Below are 17,500 nucleotides of genomic sequence, written 5' to 3'. Positions count from 1 at the left end.
ACAAGCGACGATAGTGGTAGAGCGTCTGAACAATTGCATGGCCCTGGTATACCTAGGGATTGCCAGGACGCAGACAGTTCCAGGGACCATCTCAGCGATGTAAATTTTTTATTTTAATCGATATTATATGGATATATGTAAATATATAAAAGTGTTATCGTTACAAATATATGAATTTATTTTATTAGGCTAGCAGTCATTGCAGTTCGGGTAAAGGTTATATCGTAAGTATTTTTTTACTTTTATTATTATTTGACAATATTTAATTATCAATCATTCGATAATATTTGATTGACCAATTGAAATAATGATAATAATATAAGCATATATTAATTATTCTTTTTCATTCTAGTGTGATAGTGAAGGAGAAGACGATAAGGTATTTAAAGTTAATTTAAGGTATTCTTTTTTTTTTTTTACTTTCATTCATTCAATTGTATTTACATATATCTGTTTTTTTCTTTTATAGGGCTCGGATGCAGAGTCGATACTCTTTGAATCTTCTACCCCACCACCCCTTGCACGTAAATGTAAGCATTTAAAAATTTTGACATAACAATTCTTTATGTTCCTTTAAACTTTACGACAGATTTTATTACAAGCGATTTGATGGTTTATTGTTTAAACGTTGTTATAACATAATTCAAATGTTGGCAAATATTTAATTGAAAAAATATTTTACATGCTCAGTGTGGAAATAAAATATAATATATAGAAATACACGGTTTGCGCGCGTTTCTGTTCTGAATACAAATAAAATGAGATTATTATTAATTAGACGAGCTGCCATCTTCTTCGCCGCACGTGTTGCCTCCAGCGAACGGAGCAGGCGGATCTCCTCCGGACACGGGTGGACAAATTTCCAATCCTGCAACGGATGCACCGGCGCCTATACCACCTCCAGTGCCAGCATCTGCACCAGTTCCAACCGCACCGAGCCCTCCTAGCCCAACATTACCCCCACACATATCCCAACCACCGGTATGTACAAAAGTGTATTCGTATAATTCTATTAAAATTTCATTAGAACATTATTATTTAGATATAAACGACATATTTCAGATGACTAGTCCATTGGCAGCCAATCCTCGTGCAATAGCTCCGCAACAACGACCAGCTTCGCCTGCTCTGCCGCCGCCTTCCTTATCCCAGCAACCTCATACTACGATACCTGCATTGCATCCACCTAATGTGCCCCTCGTTTCATCGAGCCATACTACTAGTCCGGCGGTAGCTAATTTAGGTGTTGCTCCAGCGGCACCATCAAACGGTGCTGCTACCACGAGCTATCCACCACCAATACCCATGGCCGCCTATCCTCAAACACAACCGTCGTATCCACCGCTTTATACGCCGTACACAGCTCTAAATCATAGTCCGTATCTCCCACCTGCGGTACCATCTCCTTCCCATTCCGCTTCTTCGCGTACAGATGTGGTAAGTAATAAAATACACATCATCATCTTTCTTTCCTTTCTAAGATATTTTAAAGTTCAATCGTTGGAATGTTTATAATTACAAAAGCTTTTGCGCAAAGAATAATATCTGATCTCAAAAAAAAAAAAATAAAATAAAAGAGAACAGTTCATTGATATTCATTATATCTCATTTTTCAGAGAGGAAGTAGAGCCTCCCCTTGTACTAACATAAGTAAGCAGACTATAGGTAATAACATCACGAGTCATAATAATACTCCTCTTAGTGCGGCTACTACAACATGCGTGTCCACCATAACTAATACAGTTACCACGGCGAATACCATTGCTCACAGAGATATGGTGGCCTGTAGTTTGTCTGGAAGAAATAATAATAATAATTCTCCGCGTGGACATAGTCCTAGTCGAGAAAGAGACAGTTACAGGTACAATGATATATTAGTCTTACCTATCTTATTATGTTAATCATAATAAGTATTGACAATCTTGGATTTGTAACATCTCTCAAGGAAATTTAATATAGTAATATTTGTTACAGTAGCAACGTGAGTAGCCTAAGTAGAGGCAGCATCACACCTGTAAGTGTGCCAAACACGTCCTCACCAGCTAATTCTAGTCTACCTGCTTACACCAAACCACAGGGATGGATTGGGTGAGTGTTCAAGTCGAAATTTCGGAATTATGTAAATTCGTATGATTCAGTAATAATGATAATAATGATGATAATAATAATAATAATAATAATAATAATAATATTTCTTTCCGTATGACCGTAGTAGCAGCACAACCTCGCAGCTCTCTCCAGCAACAGCAACGTCAGTACCAAGGCCAACTCCTCCACCTGTACCACCACTCGGAATTCATACATTTCCACCGCCGATGTTTGCAGCTCCTTTACCACCACCTGTTTCTAGTTCCAGTCCTCATACTTCACTCCCTTCACTTCCTCCACCTACGACCAATCCCAATCCGTTCTCAGCAGAATCACTTTTTCAAACAAGTAAGTTTATAACATGATTTCTTTTTCTATTTGATTTATTTGTTTTAAAAAGAATTCAATGATAATAAGGAATCTCAAAGAGGATGCTAACCAAAACAAGGGGTGACTCACGTTGCAGGTCAGGCAGACCTGTTAAGAAGAGAGCTCGACAATAGATTTTTGGCATCTCAGGATAGAAATGTCAGTGTTGGAGTTGGAAATTTGGGTCCACCGCCTTATCTTAGAACGGAAATGCATCATCATCAGCATCAGCATACGCACGTGCATCAGCATACAACGCCTTTACTTCCACCGGCAGCGGCCACGACGTTATTTCCACCTCCTATCGTAAGTTTTGAAATCTGATGTTTTATTTAAATTTGTGCAGCAACTTCTAATCCTACGAGATGGCCTTGATGATATGGAAAGAATTTCTTAGTTTTTGTATTTCGCACACAAACGTAGACAAACGTATCACTTTGTAAGCGTTCTAATTTCCTTTAATAGTTCAAAGATATACCAAAACTTGGCGGAGTGGAGTCTCCCTTTTTTCGAGGTAATTTAAACTTGTCTGGATATTCCGGATTCAACACGGGAATACTTCATCCTGGGATTGGTCCTCCTTCGACACCTTTTGTACCTCCCAATCATTTAACATCATTTGCACCAAAGGTAAAAAAGGCATGTGCTAAAATATCGAGGCAAAGATTTGTATAAACGATATATAAATATATGTATACATGTATATATATATATATTATTATTATTATATTTATATATCGTATCCAATCCTTTGAATATTTTGCTTATAAAATTAAATTACTTCTTGTAGAAGAGCGGAAAATGGAATGCAATGCATGTACGCATCGCATGGGAAATTTATCATTACCAACAAAAGCAACAAGCCGAAGCAAAAGCTGGAAGTGTTGTTAACACGAAAACTGAATTGCTAAGACCCCCAAGCCATCTTTATCCAGGAGGACCCGCAAGTGGTTTGGGAATAACAGCTCCTCCTATGGCACCTCCATTCCCAACTAATATGCCACCTGCTCATCCTGCACCACCTCCACCTCATCCCGTTGGCTTCCTATCCACGCCAACTTCTCATTTAGGTACGTGCCGATTTATAAACATAGAAATAAATTATTAAATTGTCATCATCCACGTAATAATAGTAATATTAAAATTAATTATAAATTACTTCTTATATGTAATAGGAACTGGAATGTCACCATTTGGAAGATATCCTTCGACGTTTGGAACACCAAATCCAAACTTTCCAGGTCTATCAAGTTTTCCCCCGGCGAGAGAAATGCCACCATTAAGTGGCTTGAGTTCTGTACATGATCCATGGAGAGGGTAAGTTGTAATAAAAAAGAAAAAAGAAAAAAAAAAAAAAAAAGAAAGAAAAAAATTATTTCAACAATTTCCCAACTTGGGGGAATAATTTATTAATGTGATAAGATGCTCACTTTTTAGATTGCAACGCGCATCCACTGGTTTTCCACCTACCACTGTGTCATGGGGGTTGAAACCAGAGCCACCAACGATCGACAGACGAGCTGAACTCGAAGAACGTGAACGTGAACGCGAACGTGAACGAGAACGTGAGAGAGAACGTGAACGTGAACGTGAACGTGAACGTGAACGCGTTCGACGTGAGAGAGAACGAGAAAGGGAGGAACAACGTGAAAGAGAAAGACGTGAACGCGAAAAGGAAGAGAAGAGGAAGCAGCAGGAAGCTGCAGAACGTGAAAGAGAAAGACGAGATAAGGAGCGTCGTGAAATGGAGAGGCGTGAGATGGAAAGAGAAAGATTGCTTCATCAAAATCGACAACACGTGCTTGTAGGAAGGGAACGTTCGCCGTTAAGAAACGGTTCGGCGCCGTTAGACGCCGGAGAGGTTCGTGTTAAGGAAGAACCACGTAGCAAAGACGACGAAGTAGTTATGCTTCCAAGGCCATCAGGTCCTGGTCCAGGTGGTACATCGGGTACAACAGGCCCTGGATCAAATCCATTATCTGATCCAAGATACCATCACCCACATCCACACGCTTATCTAACGAGGCATCCGCACAGTATGCCCGCACCACATTCTATGCCACGAAGTATGCTTCCAGGCTTAGGTGCTCATCCGATGCAACATTTTCCACCACCGTCTGCGCCTACAGGTCAACCAGGTGGTCCTTGGCCGGCGGATCCCTTTAGGGATTACAGATACGATCCTCTTCAACAATTACGTTATAATCCTCTAATGGCTGCTGCTGCCTTTAGAGCGGAAGAAGAAGAACGAGCAAAACTTTACGCAGGATATCCACCGGCTCCAGTAAATACACTTAGAGGCAAAGATCCTAGTCCTGGACCATTAAGCAATTTACATATACACCATAGAGCCGGTCCTGGTCCAGGTGTACCGGCGAGACAACTTGAGCCTGCATTAATGCATGCAGATATTCATAAAAAAGAGGACGCATCGCAATCCCGATGATACATCCTCCCCACGTCCTCAGCTTCTGCAAGTGAACGCACCGATGGCTCCACGTTTTGAACAATTCGAGTTACAGACACTCTCTTTCTCTCTCCTCCTTAAATTCATCGGTGCTGATATTTTGCTAATGGAGAAGGGGCGTTTATTATTTAATATGGGAAAAGAAAGGAAACAAAAAGGAAAAAAAAAAAATTGTATATAGATTATGTAATTTATAGTTATCAAAGAGAGTACGAGAGAACGTGTGAGTAGAATATTATTGACTTGATATGTAAGGACCGTACGATTAAATACGGTGCTGCTTTTTTTTTGCCCGTGTCTCATCGTCGAAGAGAGAAGAATGATCGCGGACTTTATTGACGGATTATGACGAAGGATTTTTCGCATCGATTCATTTCGATTAAGCGAGACACGTTTGATGATGATGGAATCCATGCTAAAAAAAGAAGAGAAAAAAAATGTGATTTCAGCGATTTTGGGAAATCTGACTGTCTATAGCGATATAAATTTTAATTATTATTATTATTATTATTATTATTATTATTATTATTATTATTATTATTATTAATTATTAATTATTATTAATTATTATTATTATTAATTATTATTATTATTATTATTATTATTATTATTATTATTATTATTATTATTAATTATTATTATTAATATTAATTATTATTATTATTATTATTATTATTATTATTAATTATTAATTATTAATTATTAATTATTATAACTATGCGTACCGTTTAAAAGAAAAAAAAAAAAAACAAAAAAAAACAAAAAAAAAAAAAAAAACAGCAGAAAAGTATCGTGTGTAATATTAATAGTTATTGTAGAAAAAAAAAAATATGAAGCGATGCTACGTTAAAAGAGAAAAAAAAGAAAAAAAGAAAACAAATAAGAAGAGAAAAAAAAACGAAATACGAGGGAAATCCCCTGAAGTGTGTTTAGGTGAAAAGAATTTAAGCGCAGATCTCTCTACCATTTACTCTCAAAAAAGTTATTTAATTAATTATTTATTTATTGCGAACTTATAAGCGAACTCTTGAATCTCCTCTACTACTACACTGTTGTGCAAATATGATCGGTCAACTCTATTTGCTCTTCCCCACCCCCACCCCCCTTTTTTTAATTAATTTAATATCGATGTAATATAAATGATTATACATAAATTTTACTTTTTTGATAGAGCTTAATTTGTACATTTAGAGACGGCGGAATAGAAAGTGGAAAAAAAAGGGCAGACGAAAAAAAAAAAAGTATCTTTGGCTTTTTGTGAATATCACGAGCTTTTCTTACATTCTTTCTTTTTTTGTTTTTCTTCTTTCAACTTCTATATTCAACATTTCTTTTTTTCTCTCTCTCTCTCTCTCTCTCTCTCTCCTGTGATATATGATAGAAGGAATTCGTTTAAACTAAACAATATGTTACATGTGTATTTTTTAATCGATACGACCAAAATATAAATCCAATAAATTCTTCTGAAAGAAATATATATATATGGGGGAAAAAAAGAAAAAGAAAAAAAGAAAACAAGAAAGAAAAAGAAAATCGTGTACTATTCTTCAATAAATGCAACAATAACGACATGTAATGATAAAGAAAAGAATAGAAAAAGTTAGTATACGATTATTAATGTCAAATATCACAGGAATCCTATCTTTATGAAAGGAGATCAATTTTTGATGTCTGTATGAACGTAGATAATTTATCCGTGCCAAAGTGCTTTAGCGCAGAAATATTTTTTGATACCGTGCGCAGTTCTTCTCTTGATCCTTTATTTTTTTTTTTCTTTTTTCTTTCTTTCTTTTTTTTTTAATTTCTTTTTTTTTCCAAGTTCTCATAACACTATTACGGTATACGGTATATTTCCCTTTCTATACAAAAATTGGTAGTCTATATTTCTATATATATATATATATATATCTCTATCTCTTTCTCTTTCTATATATTATTTCAATTCCTGATCGTACGTATTTATTATATTACCATTTTCTCAAAAACCCCATCGTCCATCACACAGAGATATTTTTTTTTTTACAATCCAGCCTCCAAATCACTTCTTTTACTACCCCTTTCTATTTTGAAACAAATATATATATATATATATATTTGTGCCATGAACCATTTTTATATATATATATATATATATATATATATATATATATATATATATATATATATATATTCGATGATAAACACGTACCGTTAATTCTTCTAAAAAAAAAAAAAGAAAGAAAAAGGAAAAAAAGAGAGGGAAAAAAAAGGAAAAAGAAAGAAAGAAAGGAAAAAAAGGTAAAATAAAAGTTTTTACTTTTTGAACGGTAAAAGTATTGAAAGAGAATAATAATAATAATAATAATAATAATAAAAATAATAATAATAATAATAATAATAATAATAATAATAATAATACTAATAATAATAATAAAAAAGGAAAAAAAAACCCAGAAAAAAAAAATAATGAGAACACAAGAGCACTTAGTTTCTATTGTAAAGTTTTCACGTATAAAAGTGTACATTATTGATAATTAAACGACCACGCGCAATTTAATGAAAGAAAAATAAATATGTAGATAATTTTACATCGATGCAATATTGTGTCACCGCTAATAATGTGCGAGATGCAATGAGTTTTTGTTCTCTTGTAGATACCACGAAGTATATAAAAGGAAGGATTTTTGTGTGAATATAGGTTTTTTCTAAAAATTGATTCTTTGTAAAAGGGTCTAATAATCATAGTTTCTATCAAATCTGTGTATCTTTTCAGTATCATCATCATCATCATCATCATCATCATCATCATCATCATCATCATCATCATCATCATCATCATCATCATCATCATCATCATCATACTCATCATCATCATGATCATTATTATATATATATCATCAATCAATCAATCAATCAATCAATCAACCAATCAATCAATCAATCAATCAATCCTAAATTATAAAGTAGAAATCATAAAGTAGAAATTTTGTGCGCGGATTTTAATATTAACTTTAACGCACACGTGTGATACATACAGAGAGAGAAAATTCAAGAAAGGCATTATATAACACTCGCTATGGATCTACGTTTATAAAAACATTTATTGAAAGATCAGGCTTTTTTGCTTTTTCATTACTTTTTCTTTTCATTTTTCTTTTTCTTTCTTTTTTTTTTTTTTTTTATTTATTTCTTTTTGTGTTGTTGATTTTTCATCTCGAATTAACTTCCCAATATTCTCAAATAATGCAATATATGGATTCCAATCAATTTTTATAACTCGTGCTTCGTGCCAGTGTTCCATTAAATAAATCGTCTAATTTTAATGGAGTATAATAAGCAAGTGGTGGACAAGAATATACGCTTAGAAAGATACACAACTATTAGAAAAAATTTATAATCTAATTCATAAACCTACGTCATTTCTGAAAATACATTGATTTGAAAAGAACAAAAAAAGAAAAGAAAAAAAAAAAATTAAGCATATTTAAATTTTTTGTCAATATTTAAAATATTTAAATATTTTTAAAGAAAAATTATATATTAACTATATATATATATATATATATATATATATGTATATATATATATGTATATGTAGTTACACTTATACTTTTAATTTAGTTAACAATTCTGCTTGTCTTCTTTTTTTTTCTTTCTTTTTCTTTTTATAAAATATTCACCAATGACTTCACGATTATGTATACAATATTTGTTTTGACCTGGTAAATAACAAAAAAAAAAAAAAAAGAAGAAAAAAAAAAAAGAAAAAGAAAAATGAACGAAAAAGAGCACTGGCATTGGCACTGGGATTTTATCAATATAACATACATTTTAATTGTTATATTTGGAATTAATACTATATTGATTACAAGATATTACTGATAGCAATTGCGATAAGTTTGATATTTTTCTAACTGTGTACGAATGAGAATAACTTTCGTGTAATTTCTTAACGAATATAGTCCTCAGGTACCAATGAAGTGCTAAATACATTGATCATGTGAGAAAGTCAGTATATTTCAGAAATTAACGCGACGGTATGTAACTATTCGATAAAACATAAAATTATTTTTACGATTCTCGTAACGTGCAAAATTTGATGATAGCAAATACAATATACCTATGAGTACTCTGTATGCACAATTCATCGTAGATGTTGAGTTTGCTCTTTTTTCTTTTGTTTCTTTTTCCTTTTTTTTCTTTCTTTTTTTTTTTTTTTTCTTTTTTGTTTGTTTGTTTGTTTGTTATATCAAAGTGAGCAATCCGATAAATCATCTTCAGTCAAATTCAGTTCATAACTTTTATATATACAAAGAAAGTGTTATCGGGAGCTGCTTGAACTGGATCTTGTGTATCGACGATGTCGATGCCGTGGATTATTTTGTGGACTACGGGAACGACTTCTAGGTCTACGTCTAGGTGGGCGTGGACTTCTACGTCGATTCATTGGGGGTGAGCGTCTACGATAACGCGGGGGAGTATTTCTACCTCCTCCCCATCGTAATGGTACGCGTCTTCCCATGACTGGTGACATTCTACGCATTGGTATTGGTCTTGGTTTTGGCAATAATACAGGAGCAGCTGTAATTTCTTGTCCATCGATTTGTCCTACAAATTTATAAATGTTCTTCTCATTTAATAACTATTAATAGGATCAATTATTTATATATATATATATATATATATATATATATATATATATATATATATATATTAATATATTAACTTTTTTACTTACCACCATCCATATGTTTCATAGCATTTTCAGCTTCGTCGGCTGTTTCAAATTCGACATAAGCGAATCCACGTCCTTGATTAGGATGAAGTTTATCCATAGCGAAGTCAACCATTTTAATCTGACCATATGCTGAAAATATTTCCATAATGTGTTCCTTAGTAACGTTTCTTGTTAAATGCCCAATATGTATCTTTGTTGGCCTTGGAATGGGAGAACGTTCTCTACGTTTACGACGTGGAGATGGAGATCTATAAGAGATAAATAAAATCATAACGTTTAGAGTATTAATTTCATTATTTTAATTTTTCTTTTCTTTTCTTTTTTATGTTCGTTTCTTCTGTTTTTTTTTTTTTCTTTTCTTTTTCTTTTTTTATATTCATTTGACGTATATAAAAGGATGGATAATAATAATTACCTAGAGCGTCCTTTAGGTTTAGGCTTATCAACAACAGAATTACTACTTTTCTTTTTGTCCTTATCTCTATCTCTTTCTCTATCCCTATCCCTGTCCCTTTCTCTCTCTCTGTCCCTATCTTTCTCTCTTTCCTTTTCCTTATTATCATGTCTTCTAGAAGCATCAACGCTCTTACTTCGACTTCTTTTACGTCCTCTATCTCTGGAGCTTCCGGAAGAGCTTCCAGAAGTGCTGGAAGAAGTACTAGAGGAAGAGCTCGATCTAGAGCTACTACCGCTGCTAGAACTGGACGATCCAGAACTACTGTCCGATGAACTAAACAATCATATACGTATCAATATAATTATTTAATTTAAAGTCTTAACATAAAATGATAGTAATAACAAAAAAATTACCTGCTACCGCTGCTCGACGAGGAAGCTGCACGTTTTTTTCTTTCTCTTTCTCTACCTCTCTCCCTTTTACTTTCCTTATCCGTAGCTTCGGAATCACTTTTGCCAGTACTATCTTTCCGGCTACGAGCCCTATATACAATAGCCGCAAATGGCGTATATAGATAGGTTAAATTTTAATCGTTACAATTTTAAATACGATCGTGTAAAAAAAAAAAATTATATAAAAACTCTACTTACATATTTATCTTCGATTAAATTCTCGTATTATTTTATGCCCAAAATTAATACTTCTTCCTATAAAAGTAAACTTGTAAACTCTTTTTGCTACAGCCAACAATGGCGAATGGCGGCGCTAAACCAAGGCCACGTCCATGTATTTTATTGAACTAATTACGAAGCAATCATATCTCACAAAAAGTAAAAAAAAAAATAAAATCTTCCTTTAATATATCGCATTACGTTGTTATCAAATGAAAATTATTCTTTTATTAGAATACGAATATTAAAATGTATACCGAAGTTAATAATAATTTCGTTATAATATTAAACATTACATTCAACTATGTCGTACGATTGGCTAAAGATAAAGTTTCTTAGTTGTGATTGGTTGAAAGTAAAAACGCGCAATTAAGCCCTAATTTCATTAAGGACAATTTATATAGTTTTCAAAAAGATTTGTTAAAACAGATAATATCCATTTTTTCTTTTTCTTTTTTCTTTTTCTTACTAAATCAAATATCAATGATTTTTTACATATACATATATATGTATATATATATATATGTATGTATATATGTACATTATGAATAAACCTTTAGAAATTGATCGTATTTTTATGAGAAAAGTTTGGTTAGAAATCTACCGACGATAAAATTTCATCGAATTACCGAACACACTGGTTAGAGTGGGATACAATTCGCTCTATTCACGGACATATAAGTCCTATATATAGTTATATATACATATACATATATGTATGTCACAGCGAGGTAGTGTGTTCACGGTTCATGCAAGCATAAGCGCCTAAATATTAATTACATTACGAATGTTTTTGCCGGAGTAACACTCATGTGATGGAAGGTGTGATCAAGAACGTATCACGAATGACAAAACAAAGAGAAAATGGGAGTCCTCGTTAATCATAGATCTTACAACTTGCAAACAAGTAGCACCGATGGACGCGGCCATGTTTCCTGGTAGCAGAAATCTTGCCCATTAATAATTCAGGAATTTTGAACCACGAAGTGGAACGTGCAGAATGCCGAAATGCGATGTGAAAACAAGATATCTACCAGCAATGTTCGCGTGGACAGTTCTACTCGTAACTACGACACTTTTCTTTTGCTTCCCGTAAGTTATTCTTCGTTTTATCGTGTCAAACGATTATCACGACAGAACGTTATTAGTTTATTTATTCTTTATCATATACGTCGATTATATTTATTATTCATTATAATTAAACATACGTTATCTTTATAATATATACAGGTGTCAGTATTATGTATTTCGGTGGGGTACGTGGGTGCCAGCTCTTCAAGGAGTTATAACTTTCTTTGTACTGACGAATTTTACTTTGGCAACATTCATGGATCCAGGTGTTATACCGAAAGGTACATAAATCCTTCTTAGAGTTTAATCGTATTGACTTAAAACATGATTTACAATGATTTATTTATTAATGACAGATTTTGTCTGTACAATATTTCTCTTTTTAAAGCTCCTCCTGACGAAGATCGAGAGGATGACTTCAGGGCTCCATTGTATAAGAGTGTTGAGATCAATGGGATTACAGTGCGCATGAAATGGTGCGTTACATGCAAATTTTATAGACCACCTCGTTGTAGCCATTGTAGTGTTTGCAACCATTGTATCGAGGTAAGATTATATATGCATATACATATGTGTTCTTTTTGTATTAAACTTAATTTTAATTGTTTTATTTTTTTCTTTTTTTTTTTCTTTTTTTTTTCTCTCTTCTTCCCCCCCCCCCCCATACTTTTAGACATTTGATCATCACTGCCCATGGGTCAACAATTGCATTGGCAGAAGAAATTACAGATTTTTTTTCTTTTTCCTTCTGTCCCTTAGCTGTCATATGCTTAGTATATTTGGACTTTGTTTGTATTTTGTATTGGAGCATAAACAACAATTAGGAGAAGTGGACACAATTGTTGCGTATCCTTTCATGATACTGTCAATAAATTTCTTTACAATGTCTATATATGATTTTAAATGAAGCTCTTGAAATATTGCCTTTCAAGTGTTATATATTCCTTAATTTAAATACAGACTTGTGCTAATGGGTGTGGTAATATTGCTGTTTATTCCAATTTTTGGATTAACAGGCTTTCACGTAATACTTGTTTCTAGAGGAAGAACAACAAATGAACAGGTAACAGGCAAGTTTAATGGAGGTTACAATCCTTTCTCAAAAGGATGTTTACAAAATTGTTGGTATACGCAATTTGGACCACAATATCCAAGGTGATATATCACTTCATTTTTATCCACCTTACGTTTACATATAAATATTGGTTTCTTTTTTTTTTTTTTTTAATTATTTATTCATTAATTTACAGTTTAATTAAGCCTGATAAATATTCAGGAAAGCGGCGCGGTGCATGTACATCTGAGATATCTACCATAGACAGTGAGAACCAGGTAAAAACCTACATGGATAGCAGCAATGGTGTTAGAAATGCCAGTTCAAATGCTTACAATAAGGTAAGAGCTAGTGCAACTTTGCTGAGAACTTCTTGCTTCTGTATATAAGAAGAAACATTATTAAGGCAATGGTCTCTTTTCCTTGGCATGCTTCTTGACGCTGTTTCTGCAATGTGCTTACTTTACACAGTAGATGTACACAATACACAGTTGAATTCCTATTACATTTGGCTCCAGTTACATCCTCTTCTTAGAGAACTAATAGAGTTTGTATAATTTTAGCTATAAGCTTGGTTTCAAATCATTGTAAATTATTAATTCGTAATGTATTCGTTTAAAATTCTTAACTAAGTGATCATCCATACCTCAAACATTTTTAAAATTTCATCTAATCTTGTAATTTATGTCCTTAGAGTACTACGAGCACAAGTGAAGATTCCTTTTCCATTACCAATTTCCAATTCAGATAGCAGAAAGGTGTTGATTTTATTTGTATGTCTATTCCTGTCCATCCTAACTAATGCCTCTGCCTGCAGAATATTTACTATGTATGATAATTGTAATGAATATTTATCTCATAATATAATATAATTACGCTCATTTTCTAAGATATACTTTATAATTATCGTTTATAGTTATCCCCTGGTCGAGATGGTTCAGACACAGATATGGAACCAACTGCATCTCAATCAGCAGATTGTGAACCTACGCCGCCCTTACAAAGACATGGTTCTAAAAGCAATTTCTTTTTACCACCCGTCGAAAGTAATGAATCTCCTAGGCATCCTCAACCACCACAACATCGTCATCCAATACATTATCCTAGAGGCAGTCCTCATCCAAAGCCAAGGTAAAAATTAATAAAAGAAAAGAAAAAGAACTATGAATGCAGAAACTCTTTTTCTATTGTCAATGGATCTTATTGATATACGATTATAATTTCATTAATTTTCAATAGGGGGATGAATGGATCGCGTAGTCACACACCGGACCCTTTATCACCGGAAGTAACTGGTTCTCCTGCTACGGCACCTCAACGAAATCAGGGTCAAGGTGGTGCCAGTCCAACAATGCAACAACGTATTAAAGCTATCGGAGTACCTACACCACTTGCCATTTCCAGTCCCATACGCAGGTATGCTCAAATTTATTAATTATATTATTGAATCTAAATACATGGTTGTGCCTACAGCTCCCAACTCAGGGACATTAAATGCAGAGTTATATATAATTGAAGTTCACTAAAAATCTATTTTCTTAATAACAATGATATATCTTAATGGATACTAAATTGAAAAAAAAAAAAAAGAAAAAATTCTCATCAATAATTTCAATCTTGGAATAACTAATCACTGGAATGTACTACTATCAATGAAAATATTAACTTTCCACTAATAAGACTTGTAACATTTTTCTCATTGCACAAAAATTATCTCAATGTAGAGAGCAAGAGGGAAGCGCCACACTAGTAATAGTTATATTGCATCTTTCAAGCACGCTGCCAATATAAAATGGATAATTTCTGTTTTTTTTCTTTTTTTTTTTTTTCTTTCGTTCTTTCTTTCTTTCTCTCTCTCACTTTTTTCTTTTTTTTTTTTTTTTTATTAACATACCTCTTGTCACCTATTTTTCAAGCGTCTCACCTTATTTTACAAAACTCCTTTTTTTCCCTCTCCCCCTCACTTTAAACACCTCACTCTTGCTCTTGTTACTCCTCCTTTTCTTACACCACTCTTTTCACCGTCCTTCTAAACGAAGGAACCCGTCAAAAAGACGATTGTGCGATGTAGTTCACAATAAGATTGTAGAAGGTTAGTTTCTTTGCATGTACATACTACAAGATATATGGTATATAGATAAGTTTGTGTCCCACTGCAGGGGGTGGTAACTGCAAGGAGCTGCTCTCTGCCATCATGTTGCAACCTACTGCAGGTAAACACGAACTTCATCCTACGAGGAAATATCGTAGTTTACAATTGTGCTTACTTGCATAATGATTTATAAAGATTGCATTTAAAAGAATTTTGAAAAAAAAAAAAAAAAAAAAAAAAAAAAAAAGAAAAGAAAAGAAAAAAAAAGAACAAAAAAGAAATTTATTACCAACAAGTTCTTTTACATACCTGATACATACATACACGTATACACAAGCAACACACGCACGTTATACACTTACATGTATTTCTTAGGTTCGCTATATGTTTTACTTTCCTTCGATAGATGCTAATTTCTTAACAGGAATGACGCGCTGCTCTCTCTTCCTGTATGTCTCGCCAGAGCCGTATTTGTATGGCTACAATGCTCAGCACTCGCATATATTTATTCATATTGATTCACTGTACTTGTGCATTTGTCGATTATTATCAAATTCATCGCATCGTTTGATAAGCTCAGCAACCGAAACGGTCAATCTATGTTACAGATCCAATCCAGGTACACCGACGCAGGTTCGTCGGCCGGACTTTATAGGAGTGAATGAAGCACCAACGTATTATGACGTACAACAGGGAAATAGTATTGGTGTTGGTGCAGGCGGTACCGTCGTTACCGGTTATAGTCCGCAACGACGTTTTTTATCGGAGAGCGAGCTCGTCCGGCAGGGTGCCGATCATTCGTATTCAAGAACCAACAATACCGTTGACAACATTCGAGAACTTGCAGGATCCCCACAGCGTGGTGCCTATATGTGGAAAGATAATTCACCAGGCAGCTACCAAGTTCAACAAGGAAGCGCATCATCGACCACAGCACATCAGTCTCCTTCACAAAGACCACCGCCGCCCTATGATTATTATCGCTCGAATCCAACTAGTCCTACGCAACAATCTTATACTACGGCTCCAAGAGCAGCGTATCATCCTGCTATGAGAGGTGGTGTCCCAGTCTTCCCACCGCATCAGCCACCACATCAGCAATCACCACAAGTTAAAAGAAAGGCTGTGATGGCTACGCCTACTACCCCAACGTCCGGTGATACCAGACGTAGACCGATGTCATTTGTAAGAGCATTAGAAATGACGGATTCTATGGAAATGGTATCGGCTCCTAATGATCCAAGGTCGCAAAGGCCTACCACACCAACGCCAGATCGAGCGAGTGTTTATGATATGAGTTACGAGATATCCGTATAGCCCATCTTTCCAGTCTCCGTACAATCCTGCCGTTGGACGGAGAGAGTGCAAATATTGTTACCCTTATGCGTCTCTCGTTCAAATCAAGAAGGAAGGTACATTACTTACAAAATATCCGTCTGAAAATGAGGGAGAAAAAGTAAGCAGCAGCAGCACCAGCAGCAGCAGCAGCAGCAGCATTCGTTGATATTGAAAAAAACATCAATGATATAAAATCGTATCGGTCCAGTCTCTTACATACATACATACAGTCACTTATCATCTATATTATTCGTACTTTAATGCCAATCAAGAAACTATTATTATTTTCTCGAAGAGACTAGAGTTAGTGTGATCACATAAATTCTATTATATTTGTAAAATCGATAATGATAATGATGATAATGATGATGATTGACGACAATTATAATGCTAAAAAATAATAATAATGATGGTGATGATGATTGACGATAATTATCATGTTAAAAATAATGATAATTATTTTGGTTATGGTAATATGGATGATGATGGTAATATGAATGATGATGGTGATGGTGGTGATGATGATAATGATGATGATGATGATTATGATGACGGTGATGAGATGAGTGTGTGAAAACCGTTATTATATTATAAAAGGCGGCTATCTAAAGCCATAAGCGATGTTACAATAATCGGACATGCATATTTTAAAAAGAGAAAGGGAGAGAGAGTGAGAGAGAAAGAGAGAGAGAGAGAGAGAGAATGAGTGAGAGAGAGAAGGAGAGAGAGAGAGAGAGAGAGAGAGAGAGAGAGAGAGAGAGAGAGAGAGAGAGAGAGAGAGAAAGGTAACAGATTAACGCCGAATTATTTTCCATTGCGAATTCGCATACCAAATAGAATATAATATCACACGGAGACATTTCATTCTCCGTTCCATCATATTTTGGGACTTTTACGACGATATAACGTAAACTATAAACGTGAAGAAAAAGAAAGAAAAAAAAAAAAAAAAAAAACGAGAGAGAGAGAGGAAAAAAAAAAAAAAAAGGACTTTTCGCGTTATAAGAAAATTCTGTGTAAAATAATCGTGAAATGTGTAGTAAATTTTTAATATACATATATATTTAACAATATTTATACGTAAATGATAAATATAAGACTTTATATAATTTCACCTATATATGTATATATATATATACATATATATATATATATATATATATATATATATATATATATATATATATATATTTGTTATGGATCCACATCATTTTATTATGTACGTGCCCACTTATA

At 33.8% G+C, this 17,500-nt stretch overlaps 3 protein-coding genes across 9 annotated transcripts in view; 2 read left to right on the top strand and 1 right to left on the bottom strand.

Annotated features, from left to right (window-relative positions):
- Positions 1–5,435, top strand: part of LOC124957145 (autism susceptibility gene 2 protein) — a 26,346-nt gene extending 20,911 nt beyond the window's left edge. For 4 of the 7 annotated variants that reach the window (XM_047513884.1, XM_047513885.1, XM_047513886.1 and 1 more), the window contains exons 3-16: positions 1–99; positions 189–224; positions 353–379; positions 470–530; positions 779–981; positions 1,063–1,437; positions 1,617–1,861; positions 1,975–2,088; positions 2,213–2,436; positions 2,537–2,763; positions 2,923–3,096; positions 3,248–3,527; positions 3,633–3,774; positions 3,895–5,435. The exon at positions 1–99 is cut by the window's left edge and continues 15 nt beyond it. In XM_047513884.1, the coding sequence (XP_047369840.1) occupies positions 1–99; positions 189–224; positions 353–379; positions 470–530; positions 779–981; positions 1,063–1,437; positions 1,617–1,861; positions 1,975–2,088; positions 2,213–2,436; positions 2,537–2,763; positions 2,923–3,096; positions 3,248–3,527; positions 3,633–3,774; positions 3,895–4,903 (3,216 nt within the window). In that variant the 3' untranslated portion in view covers positions 4,904–5,435. The remainder of the gene's footprint in view (positions 100–188; positions 225–352; positions 380–469; positions 531–778; positions 982–1,062; positions 1,438–1,616; positions 1,862–1,974; positions 2,089–2,212; positions 2,437–2,536; positions 2,764–2,922; positions 3,097–3,247; positions 3,528–3,632; positions 3,775–3,894) is intronic. The other 3 variants (XM_047513881.1, XM_047513883.1, XM_047513882.1) reach the window with 3 other exon arrangements.
- Positions 5,436–8,899: 3,464 nt separating this feature from the next.
- LOC124957007 (RNA-binding protein with serine-rich domain 1-like) lies at positions 8,900–10,977 on the bottom strand. Its single transcript, XM_047513566.1, has 5 exons — positions 10,689–10,977; positions 10,452–10,580; positions 10,057–10,371; positions 9,642–9,889; positions 8,900–9,511 (listed from the first exon to the last, which is right to left on the bottom strand). Coding segments are annotated over exons 1-5 (981 nt in total). The 5' UTR covers positions 10,691–10,977; the 3' UTR covers positions 8,900–9,224.
- Positions 10,978–11,404: 427 nt separating this feature from the next.
- LOC124956849 (palmitoyltransferase ZDHHC8) overlaps positions 11,405–17,500 on the top strand; it is an 8,016-nt gene continuing 1,920 nt past the window's right edge. The window contains exons 1-9 of the mRNA XM_047513166.1: positions 11,405–11,801; positions 11,940–12,061; positions 12,169–12,326; positions 12,454–12,626; positions 12,741–12,935; positions 13,031–13,175; positions 13,751–13,965; positions 14,074–14,250; positions 15,535–17,500. The exon at positions 15,535–17,500 is cut by the window's right edge and continues 1,920 nt beyond it. Coding sequence (XP_047369122.1) covers positions 11,710–11,801; positions 11,940–12,061; positions 12,169–12,326; positions 12,454–12,626; positions 12,741–12,935; positions 13,031–13,175; positions 13,751–13,965; positions 14,074–14,250; positions 15,535–16,243 — 1,986 coding nt within the window. The 5' untranslated portion in view covers positions 11,405–11,709 and the 3' untranslated portion in view covers positions 16,244–17,500. The remainder of the gene's footprint in view (positions 11,802–11,939; positions 12,062–12,168; positions 12,327–12,453; positions 12,627–12,740; positions 12,936–13,030; positions 13,176–13,750; positions 13,966–14,073; positions 14,251–15,534) is intronic.

This window comes from Vespa velutina, chromosome 24, assembly GCF_912470025.1.
Source record: "Vespa velutina chromosome 24, iVesVel2.1, whole genome shotgun sequence".
Lineage (NCBI taxonomy): Eukaryota > Metazoa > Arthropoda > Insecta > Hymenoptera > Vespidae > Vespa > Vespa velutina.
This window is presented reverse-complemented; position numbering and strand designations above follow the sequence as displayed.